This window comes from Apus apus, chromosome 4, assembly GCF_020740795.1.
Source record: "Apus apus isolate bApuApu2 chromosome 4, bApuApu2.pri.cur, whole genome shotgun sequence".
NCBI classification, from domain to species: Eukaryota; Metazoa; Chordata; class Aves; order Apodiformes; family Apodidae; genus Apus; species Apus apus.
Genome location: NC_067285.1, coordinates 19,728,533 through 19,752,714, shown reverse-complemented (window position 1 = coordinate 19,752,714; position 24,182 = coordinate 19,728,533). Strand labels below are relative to the sequence as shown.

The window sequence follows — 24,182 nt, the reverse complement described above, 5'->3', positions numbered from 1 at the left end:
GAGGGAGAGGGTATTGCCTCTCGCCCCCCAGCCGTACTCCTCTGTACCAGGAATATGCAGGGGCCGCGGACAACTTACTGGGCACCTCGTGTCCGACGCCCGTTCCCCCCTTCGGTGGTTTCCAAGGGCAGAACAAGGGTGTTTTCCCTTCTGCTCCTCCTCTCCCCGCCCCACGAGGGAGCGCAGCAGCGCGGGGCAGCCGCACCACACCGGCGCTCGGGGCCTCCGCCGCCCGGCACATCCAGCTGCCCCTGCGCGCCCGCGCAGCCGGGGGCGGCCCGGGGGGCGGCCCGGGAGGGGGCACGGCCCGGGGGGCAGCGCAGCCGCGGGCCGCGCCGGCCGGGACAGCGGGGCTTTATCGCCACCGTCGCTGCCTTCGCCTGTGTCCCGGCGGGGTGTGCGTGAGAGCGCCGGGCACTCCCCGCGCCGCTTTATGTAACCCGCACCCGGTTATAAAACCGCCGAGGCAGCGCTGCCGCCGCCACAGCATCGCCGGGAGCGCCGCGGCACCGCGAGGTAACGGCGCGGGGAGTGGCCGAGCCCAGCCGAGCCCTTCGGCGCCGCTCCCGGCTCGGCTCGGTTCGGTTCGGCTTGGCTTGACTTGGCTTATCCCATCTCATCCCGGGCGCGGGGCTGCCGGTTTGGGGGGCAAAGCGGAGCGCGGCCGGGGCGGGGAGCGGCTCCGACTTAGTAGCGGAACGGGCCCGTGGAGCCAGGGTGGAGTCGAGGGAGAACGAGGTGCTTGTGAAGTGCTGCTGCTTGGTCCAACCTGTAGCCTCTGCTAAGCTTTTCTCATCCTCCTGCCATCCTTGCACATACCCGCAGCAGTGGATTAGCTTGCCAGTGCTAATCAGTAACTTTGCCAATTAAAAGGTTTATGGTGTAATAAGCTACAGAACCTATTGAGAGCAGATGTGAGATACAAAAGACAGTGAAATGTTCAAAAGTCTAACCAGGTCTTTGCCCCTGGTGTCACTGTCATCTTGACTTTTTTTTTTTTTCTTCTGATCTGTTGTGCAACCTTTCAAGCATATAAGCCTTCTCTTGCTGATGTAACCAGCATATCCTTTCTTGTTTCCCATAAGCAAGGCTTTCCCAGGGCTGACCAGTCTTAGAGTTCAGGATGTGTCGAAGCTAAGCAACCCTTCCTTCTTCCCACCAATTTGATTTTACTTCTACAGGCAGGAAACTTCTGCAACTTCGTGAGCTTTAAGTGATAGGCAGAGAGGAAAGAGTGATTCCTGTTTCTTTTAAGTCTGGCTCTTGTATTTCCAGGTTTTTAAAAGTATGACTGACTCTTCCCTGAGAAGTTCACTACTTCTGCAGTGATGGATATTATTGGTCCTACTGATTATCACCCTCTCAGTCCTGGGAGGAAAGAAGTGTAGATGGTGGGTAAAGAGTGACTGGTGAGATACATCTGCCTTTCCACCGAACTCCAGTAACCAGCAGTGGATGTCTGTCTGTCTTTGTGGACAGTTCTCATGCCTTGCTCTCTTAGCCAATGACTGCCTTGGCTTTCTGCAACATCACAGTAAATTTTTAGCTTTACAACAAACACCTTCCTGCCAGCAGCTAGAAGGGAAGTAAATGATTACACTAACTTGTGTTAGTCTAACCTGTCATGTTCAATTTCTGAAAGGGGCATGTACTAATTCCTTGTTGTAGTTCATGGGAAGGTGACAGGAAGGTTTACTGTGTAGGGGGAACCTGGCTAAAAGGCAGAGTATAAGTTGTGCTCAGGCCTTGCACAGGCTGCAGAACTTGGTCACTGAAACGTTTCCAAGTTCTTCACATGCAACATCACAGCAAGAACTGTAAACTTTTTTTTTTTATGATCCAAATTTGGTCTCCATCAGTTCCAGCAACGCTTGTAAAAAGAGCTCTTCTGCTATGAGTAATAAGTGAGTAAATATTAATGGTGATACCCATATTGATATATTTCCTACTATGTATGCTTGATGCATGGATAGGGAGAACAGTTCCTTCCCTTCACTGTTCACGTGTCCTCCCTTTCAGGTTCTCCTATCCTGAGTTGCAGAAGCAGTTTATCTGCTTGAACCAGAATGCTTTATAACTTTGCCTGCGGTTACAAATAGAAACCATATTTAATTTTCCTTAATGTACCAGTTTGTACCATGTTTTTCCTTGCTGTGAGGTGTCCCAGATCCCTCTCTCTGTGGGAGGGGAAACTCCTACTGTTCCTCAGGGTAAATAGTGCCTACAGACAAATCCGAATTTCTCTTTGTTGTAGTTGTGCGGTATCTTCATACTGGTATGCCTGAAACATCATAAGCAACACATGTAATTGCTATTTTAATCACAGTGGCATCTCTGAAACAAACTTGTGCCAGCAGACAAGGTGCATGTGGCTGTCCTTCATTTTCATAAGCACAACCATTTTTCTTCCACTGGTTTTTCATACAGGTTCATCAGTAGGTTTTCTCTTCAGGCTTTGTGGGTGTGTGAGGGAAAGCAAGCACATTACAGCTGAAGGAGGGGATCTTGAGTCTCTTTAGCTTCAGTGGTAGCAGTTTGCATTTGTAGTTCCCACTGTGTTGAACAAGATGGTGACCATCACAAATGAGCTTGGTTTATACCTCATTAGATGTTCTTTTATCTAACATCACTTCAAGAACCTGTTTCATTCTTAAAGGCTATATGTATTGTTCTAAGTCTGTGGGTTTCCATGCCTTTGGGAACTACTGGATGTCTTCCAGTGTGGATGTCCATCCTTTTGGAAACTTGGCACTTGTGAGGATTGGTGTGGTGTGTGTGAACTTGCTTTTTCAAGACACTTCCTGCAGAAATTTTTGCTTGTGTGTCTCCTTCCCTGAGTGTTTTTTTCTTGTCTCAACAGATGGGAACTGCTCCAAACAGTGACCTGAAAAAACTCCATGCAGTGGAGCTTGACTTGTGTAACAAGGACATGATGGCAGACACATTCGATCACAGCATTATTTCTGTTGGAGAAGAGGAAGGAGTGGGCAATTTCCAACGTTCTGTTCCAACACAAGAGTCCCTCCGATTGCCTCGGGGCTCTGTTGTGAGTTTCCATAACATCCAGTACTCTGTTAAGCAATCCAGTGGATTCCTGTGTAAACGGAAAACTATGGAAAAGAAGATCCTTCATAATGTTTAGTAAGTTCTTGCTTAAATAAAATACCAGAGGGTAGGAATTAATCTGCTATTGTGAATTGGTGACTTCAGTATCACCCTCCAGATCCAGCTGTGCAGGTGAAGAAACAACTACCCTCCTGCCAGTCTGCAGTTCATTGTGAGCACTTCATAATTTGCTTTTAGGCAAACTAGGCAAAAATGTCTGTCTTCTGTAGATTGCTTTTTTAGATGCCCAGCTCTGGTCCTGTTCTGACTTGCAGCCTGAGGCAAGAAGGGAAAAATGTGTATTGATTTAAGATTTAAGGAGAAGGTTTTGATAATCTCTGAAGTTTTTCTTTCAACAGCATTTTGTTCACAATTTAACTGTATTTTAAGCTCCATGTGAATAGCCCTTCATTTGGAAATAACTCTTTCCTTCTTCCAGTGGCATTATGAAGCCAGGCTTGAATGCTATCCTCGGGCCAACAGGGAGCGGGAAGTCTTCGTGAGTACTTTCTTATGCTCCTTCACCTGGACAGTCAACTGTGCACAGAGGATTTGGGACTCTGTGGGTTGGGGAAGATGTAAGGGATCCATAACCTCACATCTTTGCATGCATGTTAGAAACCTGGTGATGCAGTCTGCTCTGGTGTCCCTCTGTGGTTGGCTTTGCTGGAGCTCTTGCCCACCAGTGGTGTCACACCCCTCATCTGCTCCAACTGGTTGTCCATATTACTTCAGTCACCTTTAGTGGTGGCCTGAGTTCAGATACCAGGCTGAACTGAGATGACTGGAGCTCAGGTATAGGCTCTGTTCAAGACCTGTCATGGGGTGGGGAGCAGGGGGAGGGCAAGCTCCATTGGAAATTAGGAGGGATGTTGTCCCCTGTGATGTCACTGCAGCAAGACAGAAATATGGTGTAATATAAGTATGTAGGATGCTCTGGATCCTCACCCTGGCTTGGCCATGGCCTGGTGGTGGGGGTGCACTTGTGCTTGAGATCTTTGAATGAAAGCACAGAGAAATACCATTTGGAGTATCTCCAGTCTGTGCCGATGCTGTTTTCTCTCCTGTATAACCATGGTACAAGAGTTCTTTGTCACGCTCTGCCTTTGAGAATGGCAGAAACTGGCAAATATGACCAGCATTCACACTGGTTTGTCTGTGGTGACCTTTGATCTCCCTCTCTAAGGAGACTGACTGCTGGCTAATCAGGAGGCTTTCAAGCACAGCACTTCATCAGGACAGTGTTTACTTAGCCAGCAGACAGGCTAGCCTCTGCATTGGCAGTAAGGAGAATCCAGTGATATGTTAAAACAAAATTTCTTTATAGAATTAATCTTACCTCTAGTCTTGTTTATACCCATTTGGATTAATTTCCTTGAGATCAAAGCGGGTACTTCTGTGGTCTCCCGGCTGGAGAGCAGACTGCAGCTGCTCGGCAGGGTCCTTTTGCTTGTGTACACTTGAGGTTAGCTGTTAATATGGAGGCTGAGTCAGTGTCTGTAGGGGGTTGACTGCTGTGAATTGTGAGGGTCTCTGTGCTGTAATAGTGCTGTGGCACACCTTGCACTGGAAAGCCTGTCCACCAGCCTCAACACCAGCCTGTCTGTACAAAGAGCTAAAGCCACCCAAGTGGAGGAAGCCCCTTTCTGTGCCCTTTGGTTTGCGCCAGGCTGTGAGCAAGCTGTAACTGCAGTCCTGGCTGGTGGTATTTATCCAGTCAAAGGCAAAAGCAGCTGTTACTGCAAAACCTAATGTCTGGTGCTTTTCTGAAGTCTCCTAGATGTGCTGGCTGCCAGAAAGGACCCAGCAGGCCTGTCTGGAGAAGTGCTTATAGATGGCATCCCACAGCCTCCAAATTTCAAGTGCATCTCAGGATATGTTGTGCAGGTGAGCAAATGCTTTCAGTGGAGGCTTGGAAGCCCTTGTGAGGGAATTCTGTGTCATCATAAGCAAAGCATGAACCGTTAGGTTAGGTAATATTCAGTCATCCTTACAGAGTCTAATCTGATAACTCAGATGTTACAGTATTGAGTATTTTTCTGCGATATGGAAGACAGAGGATCAGACTGTCACTCCAATCAAGTTCAGGAGGTTTTTGTCTTTCTAAAACCACAGAGATGCACAAGCCACTGGGCTTACTGTGGCTTCTTTGGGCTCTGCACTGAAGTTCCAGTGAGGGTTAAAAATAAAAAACCAAACCTGAGGAAAAAAAAACAACAACCCACAACACCCAAAATCTCTTGTTGCAAAAGTAGAAGGAGCAGTTTTGGCTGGCAGAAGCACCTTCAAGCTATCAGACAATAATTCTAGGAAGTAAATAGATCCCTGCTGTTCTTCCTTTGATTCTGGCTGGCTGGGACAGAGCTTCATTCCACTCAGAGACAGGAACAGCCTGCTGAATCTGCGGAAGTGGGTGGAGGCCTGGACCAATAATAGACCCTCAAAGCCCTGGGGTAGCTGAGGAGAAGGAGATTCTTGGCAGCAATAAGAGCAGCCAAATCTGGACACCATCCAGGTTTCTGACTGCAGGCAGATGTGAATTAGGCAGCTTTTCTGAAAGCTGCCAGCTGAGGGGTGCTGGGAGGATGCATTTCATGAGACTGCTGAGTCTTGATCCTGCAAGTCAAAGAGCCTCAAATTCTCAGTGTTTCATGAATAGCTGGGAGGTTTCTTGCAAGTGGTCCCAGTTTGAGACATTTGTCTCTAAAGTGTCTAAAGCAACCAATCTTAACCTTGAAATGATAGGCAACTAGGTGAGGAATTAAATGGTCTCTGTCCCCTCCCACCCCTGTGCAGCACTTCCTGGATCAATAAAGATGGCCCAAAGACTAAAAACAACACTTAAGACCTAAGTATACATAAATACATACATACTTAGTCAGTTTTATGCAGATGGGCGTACAGACCTGCTAAGTCCTGTGTTATCCCTATAAAACTGCTGGTGGTCTCTCCGCTCGTGTCTTGTAAGTGAGGGTGTTGTGCCACACTTAGTTACTTTTGCAGGAATCTGCTTCCCTGCAGGGTAGGAGCTGTGTCTTGCAAAAGGGCACTGGATTTGAAGGGTGCCTGATAAGCAGGCATGTTTCTCAGCAGCTGCCTAGTGTTGCAGCCCTTCTTGCATCATATGGTGGGATGCAGAATTGGCTTGAATATCAAAGCATGGGTGATGGAGAGGCATGAAGCTCTGGATGGACCTGATGTCAACTCTGGCTCATGGTTGTTACAGATTGGTGTAAGCTGCCCAGATGTTTGTCAACTGGATAGATTTGCTTACTTGAAACGCACACAACTGTTGAAGCTTTTCTAAAGGTTTAGACCTGAGAATAAAGTATTATGCTCAAGGATTTTAAATAGTTGACACATGGAAAAAATCAGGATTCTCTGAGAAGCTGCTGCCAGTGAGGAGCTGAGGAGAGCTCCTTGTTGGCAGCTGAACTGGGCAGGTGCTCTGGACCACAGCAAGATATGGCTTGTTACTGGGAAGTTGACTTGAGTCACTCCCCGAGTGTCTCTACCCTGAATGCTGAGCACTGGCAATGTCTATTGGCTTCAGCTGGACTGGCAGGATTTTAACTCCTTAAAAACCACTACCTGCTATGCCTCCCTTTGCCTGGTTAGGAAAATGCATGTGCAGTACAAAATGGTACTGTCTGTACTTGGAGTCCTGAGCCTGAAAGTAGGCTGAGGTGGTGCTTGTTATAAGCTCAAAGCCTGCAGAATTCCATTCTCCCCTTGACTGCTACTGAGTGACCTTGAATTTTGTGTCATAGAAATTTTGAAGGAGGGGTTGTTCCTCAGTCCAGTTTCTACTGTTCACAAACAGCTTATCCAGCAATTGCCACTACAGGGACTCTGGTGCCCAGCCAGGTAGCTACAAAGGGGGCTGTCCAACTGTCCATTTGTATTGGTTTCAGGATGATGTTGTCATGGGCACAATGACGGTGAGGGAGAACCTGCACTTCTCTGCTGCCCTGCGACTCCCCAGTTCCATCAGCGTTAAAGAGAAGGAAGAAAGAGTCACCCAGATAATCAGCGAGCTGGGATTAAGCAAAGTGGCTGATGCTAAGGTGAGCAGTGAGAATATGTTTCTCAGGAATTGTACTGCCTCTGCAAACTGAACTGCTGGACTCTGGGCAGCACAATGTACACAGTGCAGCTACACTAAGCAAAGCAGGAACCTGACTAAACTATCCTGCCTGCAAGAAATCAGTTTCCAGCTCAGGAGGTGACTTGGAAAGAAGTATGAGTATTTGCTACTAAAATGAGAAGATTTTGGCCCATGTACAGCATGTTGTGTAAGTTCAGAGGTGAAAAAGTCACCTAGTCATTGCACCTTGGAAAGTGCTCAGTCACTTCCTGACTTTGTAGGACAAGACAGGGAAATTGTTTTTACAGTGCTGAAAGCTGTGAGGGATGGAAAGCTGGCTCTAATGGAGAAGTTCTCTGCAGAGCTTGTTCATTACAGCAGCATTTTTGCTCTTACTTTACTTTAAATTTACTTACTCTACTCTTACTTGAGCAGCAGGCAAACTACCAAATGACATCCCTGAACACCAATGCCACCTCTGACTGCTGTGGCCTCATTCTGGCTCTTCCTTGTCAGTGTCAGCGTTGTTCCCTGAAGTCATAAGGTGCCTGGTATCTCTGAAAAACAGACTCTGCTTGCTGCTGCACAGTTCCTCACACCGAGTCAGACCCATAATCTGCTGTTAGCCCTGGAGTTTACTAAAGGGACTCTGAAAATGAGAAGGGCTACTGGGTGTGGAGAGCCCTGAACTCCAGAGCTTGCACTGACTAGGTCTTGTTGCAAATACCTTATTTCTTCTGCTTGTAGGTAGGAACTGAATTGATCCGAGGAGTGTCTGGAGGGGAACGGAAGAGAACCAACATTGGGATGGAGCTCATTACAGAGCCACCAGTCCTTTTTCTTGATGAGCCAACAACCGGCCTTGATGCCAGCACAGCCAATGCAGTCCTCATCCTCTTGAAGAAGTAAGAGTTAGCTCTTCAGAGCTCTGCTGCAATTTTGTTGTCAGCTCATTAGTCAAAAAGGAATGCTGTTAGGACTGAGTAGCTACAGTGCTCTTTTTTTATTTAAAAAAAACCAAGCCAACAACAAAACTGTAGCAATTATTTGTTTGGGTCTTTTCCAAAGCCCTTTGAAGTTCATGGGAATCTTTCCACAACAAGCATTGGATTGGAGCCCAAAAACAGATGTAGCTTGGACAGCTTTACTTTGCCACAGAGAGGGGTGGACTGGGAGGTCAGGCCTTGTAATCATAATTTCTTGGCCTTCCAGCTGAGTCTATTACAAAGTCTCTTCCTCCACTCTAGGAACAGCCTTGAACTCAAATCAGACTTAACCTGCAGATTTACCCTCAGTGTTTATGGTCATCTCCTGTATATTAGAGATGAACTGTCTTCTGTTACAAAGAGTACCAAACAAGGTTTATTTAGTGAGAACAAGTTCCTAACTCTCTTCCTAGGTTTATTGCATGTTGTCTTGTTTTGCCTGGGGAGGTGTTTTGCTCTGCTATTTTTCCATAGAGGTCTTTGATTGGCCAAGATACTTGGGCATCAGTGATAAAGCACTGGAAGGAGCATCTGACAAACCTGAAGCTAGTTTTGACTTTTCTAGAGTGAATTTTCAGCAGAAGAGCTAAGAAATCTCAGTTGAACAGTCTTCCACAGTCTATGTGAAGCTTGGTACTGTCATTGAGTGCAATAGGACTGTTCCAGTAAGTCAAGTTGAAGCCTAGTATAGAAAACATCTAAGGAGTGTTTATACACAGCTGTGGCCTCAGCCTTTGCTAAGTACAAACAGCATTGAGCTTTGTCTACCTGGACTGCAATGATGGTCTCTTGTAAGGAGGGGTGCTGTCGAAGGGGGAACTACAGCTTTTCTGGGTTGAGACCCTGAGAAGTTGACTAGTATTTGTCTTTGATTTGGATGCTTGCTTTTTGCTTGGGGTGACATGACCTTTCTGAAATGCAGAATGTGGCGTATTTTGAGAGATGTTTTGGTTCTATTTCAGACTCTCAAGAAGAGGGCGAACCATCATATTTTCCATCCATCAGCCCCGCTATTCCATATTCAAGCTGTTTGACAGTCTGACATTATTAGCTTTGGGAAAGGTGCTGTACCATGGTCCTGCAAAGGAGGCCCTGGAGTACTTTAGCTCTATTGGTAAGTCTTCTGTGCCACGAGCAAGGGCAAGTGGCTAATGAGTTTAATCTGTGGGTAGATTCTTACCCTAGCACTGGATTACAGTCCTGTGCTCTTTTATCACTAGGATACTAGAGGCTTTACAAATACAGTCTGAACAGCATTATGATAGAACAGGAGAAAAACAAAATGATAAACCAAAAACATGTTTCAGACAACAAAGAGCACAGCTCTCTCCTGCCTTTGTTTTGCCTTGTATCAGAACAAAACCCCAGAATCACTTGGACATGTAATAGCACGATGCACAACAGACAAGATGATGCCTGTTGTTCTGCCAGGCCTAGGCAGCAGACCCAGGTGTTTTGAACCACAAACTGCAGACTGGCAGCAATCTGTAGGGGCTGATCCAAGCATCTGCTCTAGTCTGAATGCAGGTGGGTGACTGAGAAGACCAAATCATGGTGTGTCTTTAGATAATTGTGCTGTGGGGTGGCTGTCCCATCTCCAAGTAGGCAGGATGAGGGTTTCTGACTCTTAATGGACAGCGAATGGAGTGAATTTCCAGTCTAGTCTAGATGCAGCCATGGACACTTTGGATTGCAAACTTTCCCTGGTTTTCAGGGAGGAGTTTTGACCAATCTCACTACTTCTGCTCCTCTTAGTATCCCACCTCACCTCCTCTCTCACAGGAATGCTGTAGATAAAGCATCCTTGCACTTATGTTTTTTTACTCCCTCATCCCATAGCTAGAAACACATTATAAGAAGCTCCTGTTGGACAGCCCTTCCTGTTCCTTGTGACCACGGAAACACAAGCAAGAGTAGCACTTCTAGAGCAAGCTGTAAAGCAGACATCCAGCAACATCTACTGAAGAACTGTGCTTCTTCCAGAGCAGGATGTAGTTAAACAGCACTAGGAAGGAGGCAAGAATTATGCATGCTGAACTGTGAGAAGCAAGTTACAGATTTCTCCTCACCTGAAGTCAATGGAGCCTAAGCATATTTGAAGCTCTGTATTAGATACCTTAGATTCACCATCTCCTAAATCCTGTCCATTCTGCTACAGTAAAGTAATGCTTATGGAAAGCAGTGAAGTTTTCTTGTAACAGGGTTGTGGAAGAGTGATACAGTGGTAGACTTGACCTTCTAAGCTGTGGTCTGTGCAATACAAACGTTTCATGTGTGGTTTTTGTTGTTTTCTTTTTTAAAGGATATGAATGTGAACCCTTCAACAATCCAGCTGACTTCTTCCTTGATATCATAAATGGTGATTCAACTGCTGTGGCAGCAAGCAAGGAAGATCACAGATCTATGGACATAGGAAAAGGTGAATTGTGAAGGAGAAATCCGTTCTTGGCTGGTGTAGAAGAGAAGTCCTGTGTGGTGATGGCCAGGTCTTATTCTCTGGGTTTCTTCTCATCTAAGGGCAGTTAATTATCTTTTTACTTTTCCTACTGTTAGATACACTTTGCTTTGGGCTGCTTTAAAGAGCTCAGGAAACTTTTAAAAGTAAATATAGGAGAGCAGTGATAAATACCAGTAATTTACAAAAGCTATGTGGGACAGACTGAAAAACTAGAACTGTTTAGTTTCAAGAGACAGCTGACAGAAGACAGAAGTTTTCAGTCACATAAGAGGCTGCTGCAGAGAAGACAGGATAGATAGGCTAAGGAGTAATGGATTTACAGGGCAGTGAGAAAGATTAGAGCTAGCAAACTCTCTAACAGTATAGTGAGTAAAATGTTGAGAAATATTTGTTTGGGGATGCTGTAGCATATCTCTGACAGAAGGATAGTAGGGGAACAGTTTTCATAATGGTGCTTTTTGGGGGTGGGCAAATGGATCAAAGCAGGCATTGATTACTTGAAAATTCAGTGAAACGAGTTTTCTGGTGCCTCATTATAAGTTTATGATCATTTCTCTGCCAAAAAGAACAGGCAGATCAGCCAGGTTCAGTTAAAACTCTAGGGAAACCCTCTCACTCAAGCTAGCTTCTTAAGCTCAGAGCTAAGGCTTGAGCAATTCAAATTGTCTGGATGTTTCTGCTTTTTTTATTATTATTTTTTTATTCAGCCTCTGAAATGGCTGAGCATGTTGATGGGCCATATCTGAAGTCAGAAGAGTCACAAGCCATATCTTGTCTTTCTCAGAGGTGAGCAATGAAAATGGAGTGGCAGAAGATAATGTGGTCAGCAGTGTGGTAGATGTACTGCACCAGAAATATCTCAACTCCAGCCTGTATCAGAGCACAAAGGAAGCACTGGCGAAAGTGGAGCTTGGACAGGGAAGCAAGCAGAGAGTATCCAAGCAGGGGCATGAGATTACCTATGCAAATGGATTCCTCACCCAACTGTACTGGGTGTCCAAGCGTTCCCTGAAAAACCTTATCAGGAACCCACAGGCCTCCATTGCACAAGTAAGTAACCATTGCTAAAAGTCTCAAATTCCCTCTGCCCTCAGTCCCACAATCTGAAGTTTGTAGGACAGACTTTTCTTTTCAAAGGCAGCTAGGGAAAGAGGAAAATTCTGTGCCACTGCCACTTAAGTAGGGTGAGATGCCCAGCTACCTTTGTTCTCTTTGAAAAAATAAATCTCTGTGTTAGTTTAGCACAAGGACTACTGCACTGAAGGCTGGGAAGTGGTGTGAAATGCTCCATTCTGTGCTTCACATGGGAGCTTCTAGGGTGATGATAATATTGTGCCTCACTTGGAATTTTAAGCTGGGTTATTCTTTGAGTGTGCTTCTACTAACCTTTCCCAGCCAACGAAGGTCAGAGGAAGGATAAAAGTGCAGAGGATAAACTTGGAAAATTTGCCATAAGGCTTTTAACTGTGTGTCATAGGTATACCTTGACTCACAGCAGGAAAGTTTTAGGCAGGTGTGTATCTTAAATCCTGCATATGCCTTATTAAGAAGTTTGTCCTGCTTATCTGAAGGACTCTGTTTTCTCTTTCCTCTTTCCACTTCTAGATTGCAGTGACCATCATTCTAGCCCTGGTTGTGGGTGCTATCTTTTTTGGTGTGAAATCAGATCGAAGTGGCATTCAGAATCGGTAAGTTGGAAAGCCACAGCTTTGCTCATTTTTCTGTTTGTAGCAGACAGGTTTCAGCCACAGAGAAGGCCCGGGGATCTGCTTGGACTGCAGAGGAGGGTTGGGTTCACAAACCTCAGTGCACTGCAGCATGGTATTGCTGAGGCCCTAAAGGGCCTGCAGTTTTGTCAGGCTCTCACATGTACAGAGGAGATGTGAAAGGGAAGATAAAGGAATAAACCTGGTTTTACAGTTAAGATCTACAGTAGCACAATTAAATTTCTCCATTCTGTGAACAGAGACAGAAGAGCACTGACTTGATAGTATGATGATGTCAGAGGCTGCCAGTGTTGATCTAGGCTGTTTCTTCAACTTTTTGACTGTTCTGCTTTGCCTTCTAGGGTTGGGTCTTTGTTTTTTGTCACCACGAACCAGTGTTTCTCCAGTGTCTCTGCAATTGAGCTTTTCATCAGAGACAAGAAATTATTTGTGTAAGTAGCAGGGCACTTAGACTCTCTTATACCCTGCAGTGAGGCAGGGTGAGTATCTTACAGGCTAAGCAAAACTATTTCCACCAAATACTTGACTGCTCCCTTGCACCAGCAGATGGTAACATTAATGTTAAATTGGTCTGTAGAGGAGGGAGCTGAAATGCATGAAGCAGCTTTTACTTGCTTGTTGTGTCACAGTTTGAGCAGTGCTTTTCCTACCTTTTGAAGTCTGCATATGAATACTGCAGACCGTGAACCCTGCCTGCCCTCTTGCTGACAGGGTTGAAATGCTGTCTTGCAGTGGTCCTAAACTGGTAAGACTGTGCAATGATGAAAAGAAATTTCTGGGAAAAGCTTTGCAAGGGATGCTCAGATGAAGAGGGCTGCTGGCTGACTTACAAGAGCTCCCTAGTAATCAAGTGCATCTCTGTCTATATATATGTACATATATGTGTTTGTATGTGTGTATATGTGTGTAAATGGGTGTACATATTATATACACTCATGTATATATACATATATGTTGAAAATGTAGTTTGGAATAGCCTCCAGCTCATGTGATGAAAGGGTAAGAGACAGATCCTATGCAGTAATTAACAAACTGGAGATTCATGCCTGGAATGCACATGTCTGCTCACAGATTGTTCTTAGCATCTTAAAATTGCCCCTAACAGCTGCTTAGGAGTGAATCTCTCTCACACTGACATTTCTTGCCAGTCTGCCCTGTTTACCAGTTTAGCTAACCAGCTGTGTCAAAGGGGACTTTGGCACCTCACCAATTAAAGCATCTTTTCATGAGCTCCATTAAGCAGCAGAACAATCATAAGGACATTTAATTGCCCTGTGAACTGGAGGTGAGTTGATGTCCTAAAGGTGTTTTCCCATTGTGGAGTATTATTCCTTCTTCCCTGGAAAGAGCTGTATGAGTTAGCTGTGGATAGTTTTCCTCCAGTTAACAGCAATCTAATACTTTCCTGTACTCTTGTGTTAAGGATCATTCGCTCTGAAAAGAGATTTAGGAGCTTTTTTCCCATCTGTTACTTAGCGGTCACATAACCTTTCATTCACTTTCCTCAGAGGGCTCTCAGCTTGACTGCAGTCCCTGTGAGATAGATCAGCCCTAACTCTGCACAATAGGAAGAGATAGCATAGAGAATATATGCAACATGTGTATAGAGGAATCAGTGGTACAGTGAACAGAAACAAATCTGGATAAACCAGGCACACAGGCTGAGCCTGCTTCCCAGATAGCCTCTAAACCTGTCCAACTCCCCTCCTTCCTGTCCTCACAGCCATCAGTACACCAGTGGATATTACCGTGTGTCTGCCTACTTCCTGGCCTTGATGATAGGAGATCTGCTGCCCATGAGAACTGCTCCAGCCATCATATTCTCATGCATCACTTACTGGATGATTGGTAAAGAACTGATGATTTTGTTCAACCTGTCATCTTCCAACACACTTGATTTCTGACTTAGCTCAAGTTTAATTCCTTTCTAAAATGAAACTAGTTGAACCTTCAACTGATTTAAGTGTTGACATCCTAACTTTGAAGGACTCAGATTGCTGGTGTCTCTGCCCCCGCCCCAAAGACAGGGACCTGCTTTACCACATCTTTTGGTAATGTTCTTGGGCTTTTGGAGCAGCATAGACCAAACTTGGTCTTTCTTCCTGCTTTCTCTGACTTGTGTAGGAATCCAAGTGTCCCTCTCTGAGATTCATAATGTGTTTGTTTACTGGACTCTTGCCTTCCTGTTTTTTGACAGGATACCAAGCTGTTGCAGGTCGATTCTTCTTCTTCATGCTGAGCCTGGTACTGGTGTCATACACTGCCACAGCCATGTCTCTGGCTATCAGTGCTGGGATGGATGTGGTGGCTGTGGCCAATCTGCTCATCACTATTTGTTTTGTCCTGATGCTTGTAAGTATATAAGGGTGTGTCTGCTTCTTTGGAGGTGAGGAAGCAGCTGAGACAGGCTGAGAGGACTGGGTTGAGACAGCCCTACGCAGGCTGAGAATCCACAGTCTAGTCAGCCCCATGCCTGTTATTTTATTGTCACTACAGTCAAAGAGGTAGTCTTGCCAGCTTGTGATCTAAGGATCAAATAGTTGCTCAGGTGCAATTCTGTAGGTGTGATTCCACCAGAGATTTGCAAACAGTGTACCCCAAAAAACTGTAGGTTTTTTCAATGGTCTTTGCAAAAATAGATTAAAAAAAAAAAAGTTGCATTTCCAATATTAGAAATCTAAGTGATCAACTAGATCATTAAAAAGGAAAAAATATCAAAATAAACGTTAGGTCAGTTGATTTTATTGCATTAATTTTTGTTGCTCAGTGGGATTTGCAGGAGTATACCCTGTCTTTATTTTAACTCAGTATTTCCCTTGGGTTCCAGAAATTACTTTGCTACTCTTCTTCAAGGACTTCTAAGGAACAGAGCAATTTAGAGAGAAAGGAATTTTGTCTACTCACAGATGAAAGTTGTGACTTCTTTTTCAGAGAGATGTTAGTGATGAAACTTCTTGACTGTGAGGCCTATCAAGTTACCTTAGAGTAAAAAGTACCTCCTATCAGGTGTTACTTGGTTGCTGTTGGTGTACATAGTCTGAGCCCACATTGCATCCCTTCTTCAATTTGCAGCTTAACCTGCTTTTGCAAGGAGTGATAGTGTATCACTTCAAACCTTTACTGTGGGTGAGAAGAGTGCATGTATAGCCAAGGGCAGCTGATGTACATTGAGCTAAGTCACGGTCTATAAGGAATGGCACATGTATATTCTGAAAGACAGCAGGGTAAGCACAAAATATGATGAGGCACAGCCTGAATTGTCGGATTTAGCTATAAAGTCTGATTGTGCTAAGAAGTAAAAGAGCAAACTGTGTTCCAGGCAGGAGCACAGATAAAACATGTATGTCCAAGGAGAAAGCTGAAACAGTAACAGACATTAAGGCTCCCCCATGGTTTCCTTCTTGTTTCTCTACCTTCTCATCTCCGTCATCCTTCTTTAGCCTCTGGCTAGCTCTGCTGTAGGACACAGTCCTCCAGAGTAAGAAGCTGTTGGCATGCATGCATCTTAGCTCATACGTGGATGTAGAAAACCTTTCTGACCTCTTTGCAAGCAGTTCAGCTGGAATACTTGGGTGTGCTATTGGGCCAGCTGGCTGAGACTGCTGCAAGGTTTGAACCTCACGCCTGTGGGCACAGCAGTAGGGCCATCTATCCCAGTGCACCTCTGCTGAGCAGCTACCCATCTGTGCAGGAATGTCCTTGTTTGCAGTAAACAGAGTTTGTGATTCACTAGCCTCTTCTGTTCTATTTCAGATCTTTTCAGGCCTCTTAGTAAACCTCCCTTCTGTAATGGCCTGGTTGAACTGGCTCAAGTACTTCAGCATCCCCCGATACGGCCTCACTGTGAGTAGAAAGTACCATCAGTATCCTGTGAGTAATGTAGTCACACTGCTGCTTCCTGAAGAGGTTTTGAGTCTTCTTAAAAGTCGGATTTGGTTTATTCCTTGCGTGAGCATGGTAAAAGAGGAAGAAACCAGCCAACCCCAAAAATACAGCAAAAGTTAACCTCTGTGAGAGGTGGAAGTCTCCAAGACTGAACACAAAATTAGTGCCACAAAATTAGTGCTGCTTGGACAGCAGCAGAGTAAGCTGTTCAGTAAGGCACTAGTTCCTAGTCTGAATAGCTGATCCCTACAGTTTAGAAAGAAGTCAAATACTGTATGGATTCTCCATGGGCTGCTGTTTGGGTGGCCAGTCTGTGGTTAATGACTGTCTAGCTAGTTAAAGGACTTACCATAATGCCTTAGTGTCTCAGTATTCGGTGTGGCTTCCTCTGAAGTGAAGTATGACTTACTGTCATTTATGAATAATAAGGAGCTGTGGTACCAGAAAGCTAAGGGGGTGGCTCCTTCAAACACAGTAGCTAGACGTGGCAGGTAACAGGTGGGAGTTATGCTTCCATTTCCTGTCTTCATCCTGGCCAAGCCTGTTTGCAAGGAATAGTTTCCTACCTTTGAGTTAAAATGAGTAAAATGAATGCTGGAGCTGGTGCGGGGTGGTGTGGGCAGGACCACATTGACTGGCAGGGGAAGAGAAAGGTAAGAATAGGGAGGTGGGGAGATGTGTGAAACCTCCCCTGCTTGGGTATCACTGAGGTATTTTATCAATGTTACTGAATGTGGGTTTCCCCTGAGACTGCAGTTATCCCAGGATGCCAGTGCAAGGGAACTCTTCCCCTCTTGCCTTGGCTGCGTGTTCCATCTGCTTCAACGTGCTGGTGCTGGGGTGTCTGCATGCAGCCACACGGTTTTATGGGTCAGCAGATTGACCCAGATGAAAGGGGATGAAGAGAAACTTGTAGCTGGCAGGACATGGCTAAATCACTGAAATGTAACCAAAGACCCAGACACCAAACCATCCTGCATGTAGAACTTGGAGCAGTTCCTCAGAAAGGCAGTGATTAAGAGCTTCAACATAAAAAAGGAATACAAACATACAAATCCAAGAATTTGATAAGAGTCTTCTAATAATCAAGTTCCTTGGAGGTGTTTCAGTATTAGCACCCCATCACTATATCTGTAAAAATATGTCTGCCTCTTTCCCTAGGCTCTTCAAGTGAATGAGTTCAGAGATCTCTACTTCTGTGGTGAGAAGAATCCAAATGTTACAGCATCTGTGGGAGATGGAAGCAGTTGTCCCCCTGAAATTTCAGGAGAAATGTAAGTCTCTAACTCATGGTGGTTCTTGGGCCTGAATTGCAGTGGCTTGCTTAAAGAGAAGTGTGACTGTTCCAAAGTTTTATATTATTCACAGAATAACCACTCGAGGGCCAGTCTCAATAATATGTGCCAAAATAATGTATTTTAGGATTTTATAGTAAAACTTCATGGTTACTTTAGAGTGAAGTAGGGATGAAACTTTACTCCTAAAAATAGACAGATGAGTTAAATTAAATTTTGCTTTTGATAACCTGGCCTTGACTTATAGTTTTCTTAAACAAACTCAGGGTCATTTAGCAACGTGTGGACAGCTATGAAGTTGCTGGGAAGCTGGTCTGTGATCAGAAACATACTTGCCCCTCAGACCTTGCTTGTAAATATTAATCTCCCTGCAGATACAGTAGAGAGCCAAGTTACTTATGGGCAGTGTAACTGCCCCATTTGAAATACCCCTTACTTATCAATGTCTGAAGTTAAAGCAATGCAAGTATTTCAAGACACATGCTGGAGGGCTGGAAGACTGAGGTTCACAGAATCACAGAACTGTCAAGAGTTGGAAGTGACCTCTAGAGATCATCTAGTCCAACTCCCCTGCTAAAGCAGGATCCCCTAGAGCACATTCATTACTCAGGACTGCATCCAGGTGGGTTTTTAATGTCTCCAGAGAAGGGGACATAGAACTCCTGGAGAAAATCCAGAGGAGGGCCACAAAGATGATCCAAGGGCTGGAGCACCTTTCCTATGAGGACAGGTGAGAGAGTTGGGGCTGTTCAGCCTGGAGAAGAGAAAACTCTGAGGAGACCTTATAGCAGCCTTCCAGTACCTGAAGGGGGCCTGCAGGAAAGCTGGAGAGGGGCTTTTCACCAGAGAGGGCAGTGATAGGATATGGGATCCTAAAACAAGCTGCAAGAGGGCAGATTTAGATTAGACATTAGGAAGAAATTCTTCAGTGTAAGGATGGTGAAACACTGGAACAGTTTGCCCAGGGAGGTTGTGGATGCCCTCTCCCTGGAGGTGTTCAAGATGAGGTTGGACGGGGCTTTAAGCAACCTGATCTAGTGGGAGGTGTCCCTGCCCATGCAGGAGGGTTGAAACTGGATGGTCTTTAGGGTCCCTTCCAACCCAAACCATTCTATGATTCTGTATTTGTCCCTTAATTTTTTTTTTTAGTGTTAGGTTATGAAGTTACTCTATTTCTGTCACTGGTTTTGCAGAGTTGAAGGGAGAAGAATCTTTGGGGAACAGGGATGAAAGTAATTACCTGAAGACTTGCACCACGTAATACCAGCTTCTGCCCCTTGTTTTTCTGCAGGTGTTCTGGGGAAGCATACCTGTGCAGCCAAGGAATTGCACCTACCGACTGGGCAATGTGGGAAAACACAGTGGCTCTCTTCTGCATGACTGTTATTTTCCTTGTCATTGCCTATGCAAAACTCCGGTTTATGAGGAAGTTCACATGAGTGAACACTCCTGTGTTGCCTTGCTCTGCAGCTTCTCCAGTCTTAAAAAAAACCTGCAGAATTTGCAGCAGCAAATTTACAGCTTGCCAAAAGATTTTACCTTACTTTATTGGACTTGAGATGGGAACCCTGTCCCCTTGTTTCTGGATTGTACGCTTTTGATTTTTAAGAAGAAATGCATTAATGTGCATTATATACGTGATTTTTTTAAATATTTTTTTTTTAAGAAAATACCATACTCAGTATTTCTTAAGTACATGTCAAACTGTATGTTGTAAAGCATTATTCTTCTGTGGCCAACTTACACAGGAAATATCCAAAGGGAAACATTTCACAAATAGCATAAGGTGATGATGGCATTTATGCATTGACACGTTGTCCCTTGTCAGTGCCCATCACATCTGAGGAGAGCCAGAAACCATTCACAGGATGTTGGAGATGCATTTGAAGTCAGTACAGGGAGCAACCACTCCTTGCCAAGCAAGAACAATTTTACTTCTAGTAGCTTCTCAGCAGAAGCTACTTGCAGAAACAACTTTTTGATTAAAACCTAAGCAGCCGTGGTGTGAAACATCTCATTAACAGTGAGAAACAGATACTGTAAAAAAAACCCCAACAATCCCAAACTGAACCACCTCCCTCAAAATTACTACTTCAGAGGGGAGGAAATTCCTTTTATTAATGTTTTTAAATAAAGTTTGTATATGTAGCAATGGTAGATGTTTCTAACAGACTAAACGCTCAGCTGCACTGTCTGTATATAGTGCTACTTACAGTACGGACTGAAATAACCCTCCCTGTGCAGACGCTGCTGCGCAGCCCTGGCCCGTGGCGCGGCAGCCGGGGCGGGCTCGGGCCTGCGGGCAGGACCGCGAGACCGGCAGCGCAGGGCGCCACGCACGGGCCCTGCTCCTCCCGCGCCCTCCGCTGCCTTCTGCCGCTGGGAACGCGTAAACTCTGCCCCGGTGTTTGTCCTCCTGCTCCTCCTGCTCCTGCCGCGGTGAAGCCCGTTTGTTGCTCCTGGTTCCCGCAACTGAGGCTGCCGCGCATCAGGCACCTGCGGTGCGGAGGCCCTGCGCTCACGATGCGACCAGAAGCGCTCGGGGCGCCGGCCCGAGGTGCGGGGCGGCTGCCGGGCCCAGGCCCGAGGTGCGGGGCCTGCAGCCCCAGCGCGGCGGCCCGGCCCGCGCCCCGGTGCGCATGCGCGGCAGCGGAAAAGGGCGGGCCCGGCCGTGCGCGGGGTCGCGGCCGGAAGCGGGCGGCGCGGGAGGGGGCTGGTCGCCATGGCGACCGCGGCGGAGGGGCTGCCCGAGGCCGGCGCGCAGCCCGCCAAGCGTAAGGCCGGGGCGGGGGCCGGGGCCGGGTTCGGGTTCGGGTTCGCCCCTTGGGCACCTGGCGGCGGTCGGGCCGGTCCGGGCCGCGGCCTGCTCCTGGCGGAACGCACCGAGGAGCTTCCCGGCCGGGCGGCGGGGCGGGCCCGTGGCTTCGCGTCTGTCGGCCGGAGGCTCCCCGGGAGCCCCGTGGCCGCGTCCCGCCAGGCGCCTGCCGCCGGCCGCCTGGTAGCCTCCCCGTTCCGCTGCTCCGGCCGGCTGGAGCCGCGGGGCTCGGGACAGCCTTGTGCTGGAGTCGGGAAGAGCTGCCGGCAAAGGAAGGGATGACCGGTCGGGTTGAGGAATAGGCGCTGAAGTGCTCCTGGGAAGAGCAGAACAAGGGCCCGTTCTGATAGAAAGGGGTGATTCTGGGTTTCCGGAGCCTGGGATCCGTGGTCGCCCCGGGCGGGGGGGCTGCTGTTCCGCTCCGGATCGGTGGCCGGACACGAGCGTCGGTGGCTTCGTGCACAAAGTCACGCAGGAGTTCTCCGTGAGTTCCTGACTTAGCGTCTGAGCCCGGGACGGGGCTGGTGGTTGCGAGTGCGGCCAGACCGGGCGTCTGGCCCTTCCATGCTCCCCAAAGTATAATTTTGAAATAATATTGATGCTACTTCAAGGAAACTGCCTCGGTTTGTTACGCTTTAGTGCAAAGAGGACAATTTACGTGGAAAGCTGGTGTAGTCAATTTGAAGGGGAAAAACAAAGGCGCCGTGTGTAATCTTTATGGTTTGTTTCTGCTAATTTTCCCCTAACCCTGTAATGTCTGTACCCTGATCAGAGGATCCTGCTGTTGAAACAGCAGAGGAAGCTAAGGAGCCAGCAGAGGCAGACATCAATGAACTCTGTAAAGACATGTTCAGCAAAATGGCCACGTATTTAACAGGTGAACTGACAGGTAAGATACCACAATACTGACCTGCACGTAGGTTTTTCTCTTGATTTGCTTTTAAAGAAATCTGTTGTGTAGTTTGCCTAAACTACACCCATTTAGATCATATTTAGCAAGGCTGGCAGTTCAAGTCTGGCATGTTGCTACACTTCTAACAATACTGAGATTAGTCATATTAATGAAATACCAGAATAGCACAAATATTTTCCAAAATAATGTAGTATGGTATGAGTGACTTAATTCTTTTTAGTGTTGCAGAAGAAGCTTGTACATGGAAAAGCAAAAAGGGTCTAGATTAAGAAGGATTAGAAGAGAAGCAATACCAAGTGGGACACGAGCAGCTATTTTGTTTCTGAGAGAGAGCAGGGACCATACACGTCATTTCCAACATTCATACTTTAGAATGAAGTTCTGTGTGACATGAGCTGAAGCAAAGCAAACTGGTCAAAAAGCTAGTGAATTCCATAGGCTCTACTTTTGAAAACACTCCACAGCACTACTGATTTGCATGGATTTGAGAGGTACATGGTACAGATTACCAGTGTGGATTTGTGCTATCAGTTTTGTCAACGTGTTTAACTGGCAGAATTAAGAGTAGAAACATAAGGAATGAATCAATTTTTCTGTAAAAAAAAAAAAAAAAAAAAGTAAATTGCAAATTTATCAGTCCAGTTAATTTTTACAATTTACAAAATGTCATCTCTTTTTTGTAGAGTTTTATAGTAATTACCATCTAAAGTCTTCTTTGTTACATTGGGTATGGGTTTGAAGTCTCTTGTCTTCTTGAAGCGTTTGCACCCAATTCAAACCTCATCAACTTTTAATTAAAATAAACTCTTATTCTTTTTAAGCCACCAGTGAAGACTACAAGCTCTTGGAAAACATGAATAAGCTGACTAGCTTAAAGTACCTGGAAATGAAAGATATTGCTATAAACATTAGTAGAAATCTGAAGGATTTAAATAAAAAATGTAAGTAAACCAAATAAGGTAGGGATATAGTGACCAGTACACGTGTTTGGGAAATGAAGCATTTAAGTATCCATTAGTTCACACTCCCCATTAGGTGCTGAAGGAAAGAAAACTCATTGAAATAGACATGCAGCTACATAGTGCCTGTCTTGTCTATTTCTTTCCAGCTATAGGCTGTGTAGACTAGCAAGGGAGAAAACACATCTGAATGTCCTATTTTACCCCAAATTTTGGATCTGATAGGAAATATTTATTTTATTCACATTGTATTGTTACTTTCGTTGACTCTAGCCAGTTCTCTTAAACATTTCATACTTCCCTGGAACATGACTGTCAGTATCACCATTTGATTTTGGGGCAGAGGAAGGAAAAAGCTTTTAAATTGTTCTATCTGAAGAATGTAGTAAGAAATTCTTGTGTTTCAAATGTGAACTGTTTCTTGGAATTGAATTACTGAGAACTAACAGCTGTGATTTTTCTGCTTTTTCAAGATGCTGCTCTTCAGCCATATCTGGAACAAATCAACCTAATTGAGGAGCAGGTTGCAGCTCTGGAGCAGGCAGCTTACAAATTGGATGCATATTCCAAAAAACTTGGTAACTGTTCTCCTTTACTGTTAAAACCTAGCAGCATAGTCCCTTGCAAGGAGATTTAAAAAGTCAAAGTGAACTCTTTCTCTGTTTAACAACTCTGAGCTGCAGAGTTGCCTTTGCTGCTTTTGAGCAATGAACATTCTATGTGAAGTGGTAAGCACTGGGAAAAGATGAATGTAACAGGTTATATGGGGGTGGACTTGTACAGGTATTACTGAACTACTGCTTATTAGGGGGCTTGATTTCTCTTTTACAATATTCACTGACTCAAATTTTAAAGACAGATGTTTAATCTTGCAAATAGATTTATAAAGTTCCACCAGGCACCCAAGTCCCCTTGGCTTAAATTAATTAATATTAGTTGTCTGACTTGGGCACCTGGTTCATAAAAATTTTATTTTGCAGCTGTATTTCCCTACATGCTATAATAAAAAATTACACCAAGAGATACTGTAAATCAACCTTAATTTTACAGGATTCAAAGCATTTACCTCTTCAGTCCTAAAATATTTTTATTTTTCCTTCTGCAGAAGCCAAGTACAAAAAACTGGAGAAACGATGAATTTACAACAGTCTTTTAAGTTGGAGTTGGACTATGACTCAGACTGATTTCTGTTTATGTTGCACAGCAGCAATTCTGTATATTGACAAGGATTTGATTACAGCTAACATCAAGACTGGTAACTTTTTTTACCTATTGAATACAGTTGGCTGTATTCAGGCTTAAGGCTGAATAATATTTTCCTCTGCCAAAGAGGTTCTGTTGCCTCAGTGTTCTGCCCCTAACCCATGTGCTGAGATTAGCTGTCTGTGTTTTAGTCCTGTGTCCCACATGAAATACTCTATCTATGGACAACCCTCCATAACCCATGAAGACATTTTCCCTTAGTAGCAGCAGGACCTAAACTTCATTTTTTCTTCCTTGAGCTCTGCATTGGGAAGATATCCCAGGCCTTTGGAGTTACAAGCATGGTATTGAAAACTATTAATTTTGGTATCCACCTTTATCTGTTTAAAATAGAGAGACTAATTTATTATAAATTTACAATAAAACAACTTGCTGCATTTGTCTCTCTGGAATCTCAGATTCCCATTGGAAAGATTATGTAAGTTGTCTATTTTTTTCAAAGGCTCTGTTAATAAAGACAAACTCCTTCCAGCTACTGGAGATCACAGAAGATGATATGTTTTAAACTCTGCGTCAAATATTCTTACGATTATGTTCTTTGACTGTCTGGACCTCAGGTGAAATTGCAAAAAACACTGCTTTATCAAATGCTCAGTTAACTTAGCAGATTCTTTCTCCACTTTACTAATGAATTTTGATGCTAGTGGTTTTTGAAGAGGCATGGCCAGCACAAGAAAGCTTCTGCTCTA

General features: G+C 45.2%; 2 protein-coding genes across 5 annotated transcripts; both read left to right on the top strand.

Annotated features, from left to right (window-relative positions):
• Window positions 1–270: 270 nt before the first annotated feature.
• On the top strand, window positions 271–19,695 carry LOC127384935 (broad substrate specificity ATP-binding cassette transporter ABCG2-like). Of its 3 annotated transcripts, XM_051620045.1 has the most exons (17): window positions 271–516; window positions 1,276–1,391; window positions 2,861–3,141; window positions 3,545–3,604; window positions 4,878–4,992; window positions 7,020–7,172; window positions 7,940–8,097; window positions 9,141–9,292; window positions 10,481–10,597; window positions 11,421–11,686; window positions 12,242–12,324; window positions 12,705–12,794; window positions 14,087–14,211; window positions 14,561–14,715; window positions 16,117–16,206; window positions 17,410–17,522; window positions 18,835–19,695. In XM_051620045.1, exons 2-17 carry the CDS (start codon window positions 1,389–1,391, stop codon window positions 18,980–18,982), a joined length of 2,109 nt encoding a protein of 702 aa, XP_051476005.1. In that variant the 5' UTR covers window positions 271–516; window positions 1,276–1,388; the 3' UTR covers window positions 18,983–19,695. The 3 variants fall into 3 exon arrangements, with proteins under 3 accessions (XP_051476005.1, XP_051476006.1, XP_051476007.1); XM_051620046.1 differs by lacking the exon at window positions 1,276–1,391; XM_051620047.1 differs by lacking the exons at window positions 271–516; window positions 1,276–1,391 and adding an exon at window positions 1,659–1,904.
• Window positions 19,696–20,208: 513 nt separating this feature from the next.
• BLOC1S2 (biogenesis of lysosomal organelles complex 1 subunit 2) lies at window positions 20,209–23,968 on the top strand. 2 transcript variants are annotated; one of them, XM_051620048.1, is made up of 5 exons: window positions 20,209–20,317; window positions 21,131–21,247; window positions 22,093–22,212; window positions 22,704–22,808; window positions 23,336–23,968. In XM_051620048.1, the coding sequence occupies exons 1-5, from the start codon at window positions 20,266–20,268 to the stop codon at window positions 23,365–23,367; spliced, it is 426 nt and encodes a 141-aa protein (XP_051476008.1). In that variant the 5' UTR covers window positions 20,209–20,265; the 3' UTR covers window positions 23,368–23,968. The 2 variants fall into 2 exon arrangements, with proteins under 2 accessions (XP_051476008.1, XP_051476009.1); XM_051620049.1 differs by lacking the exon at window positions 20,209–20,317 and adding an exon at window positions 20,805–20,842.
• The last annotated feature ends 214 nt before the right edge of the window (window positions 23,969–24,182 follow it).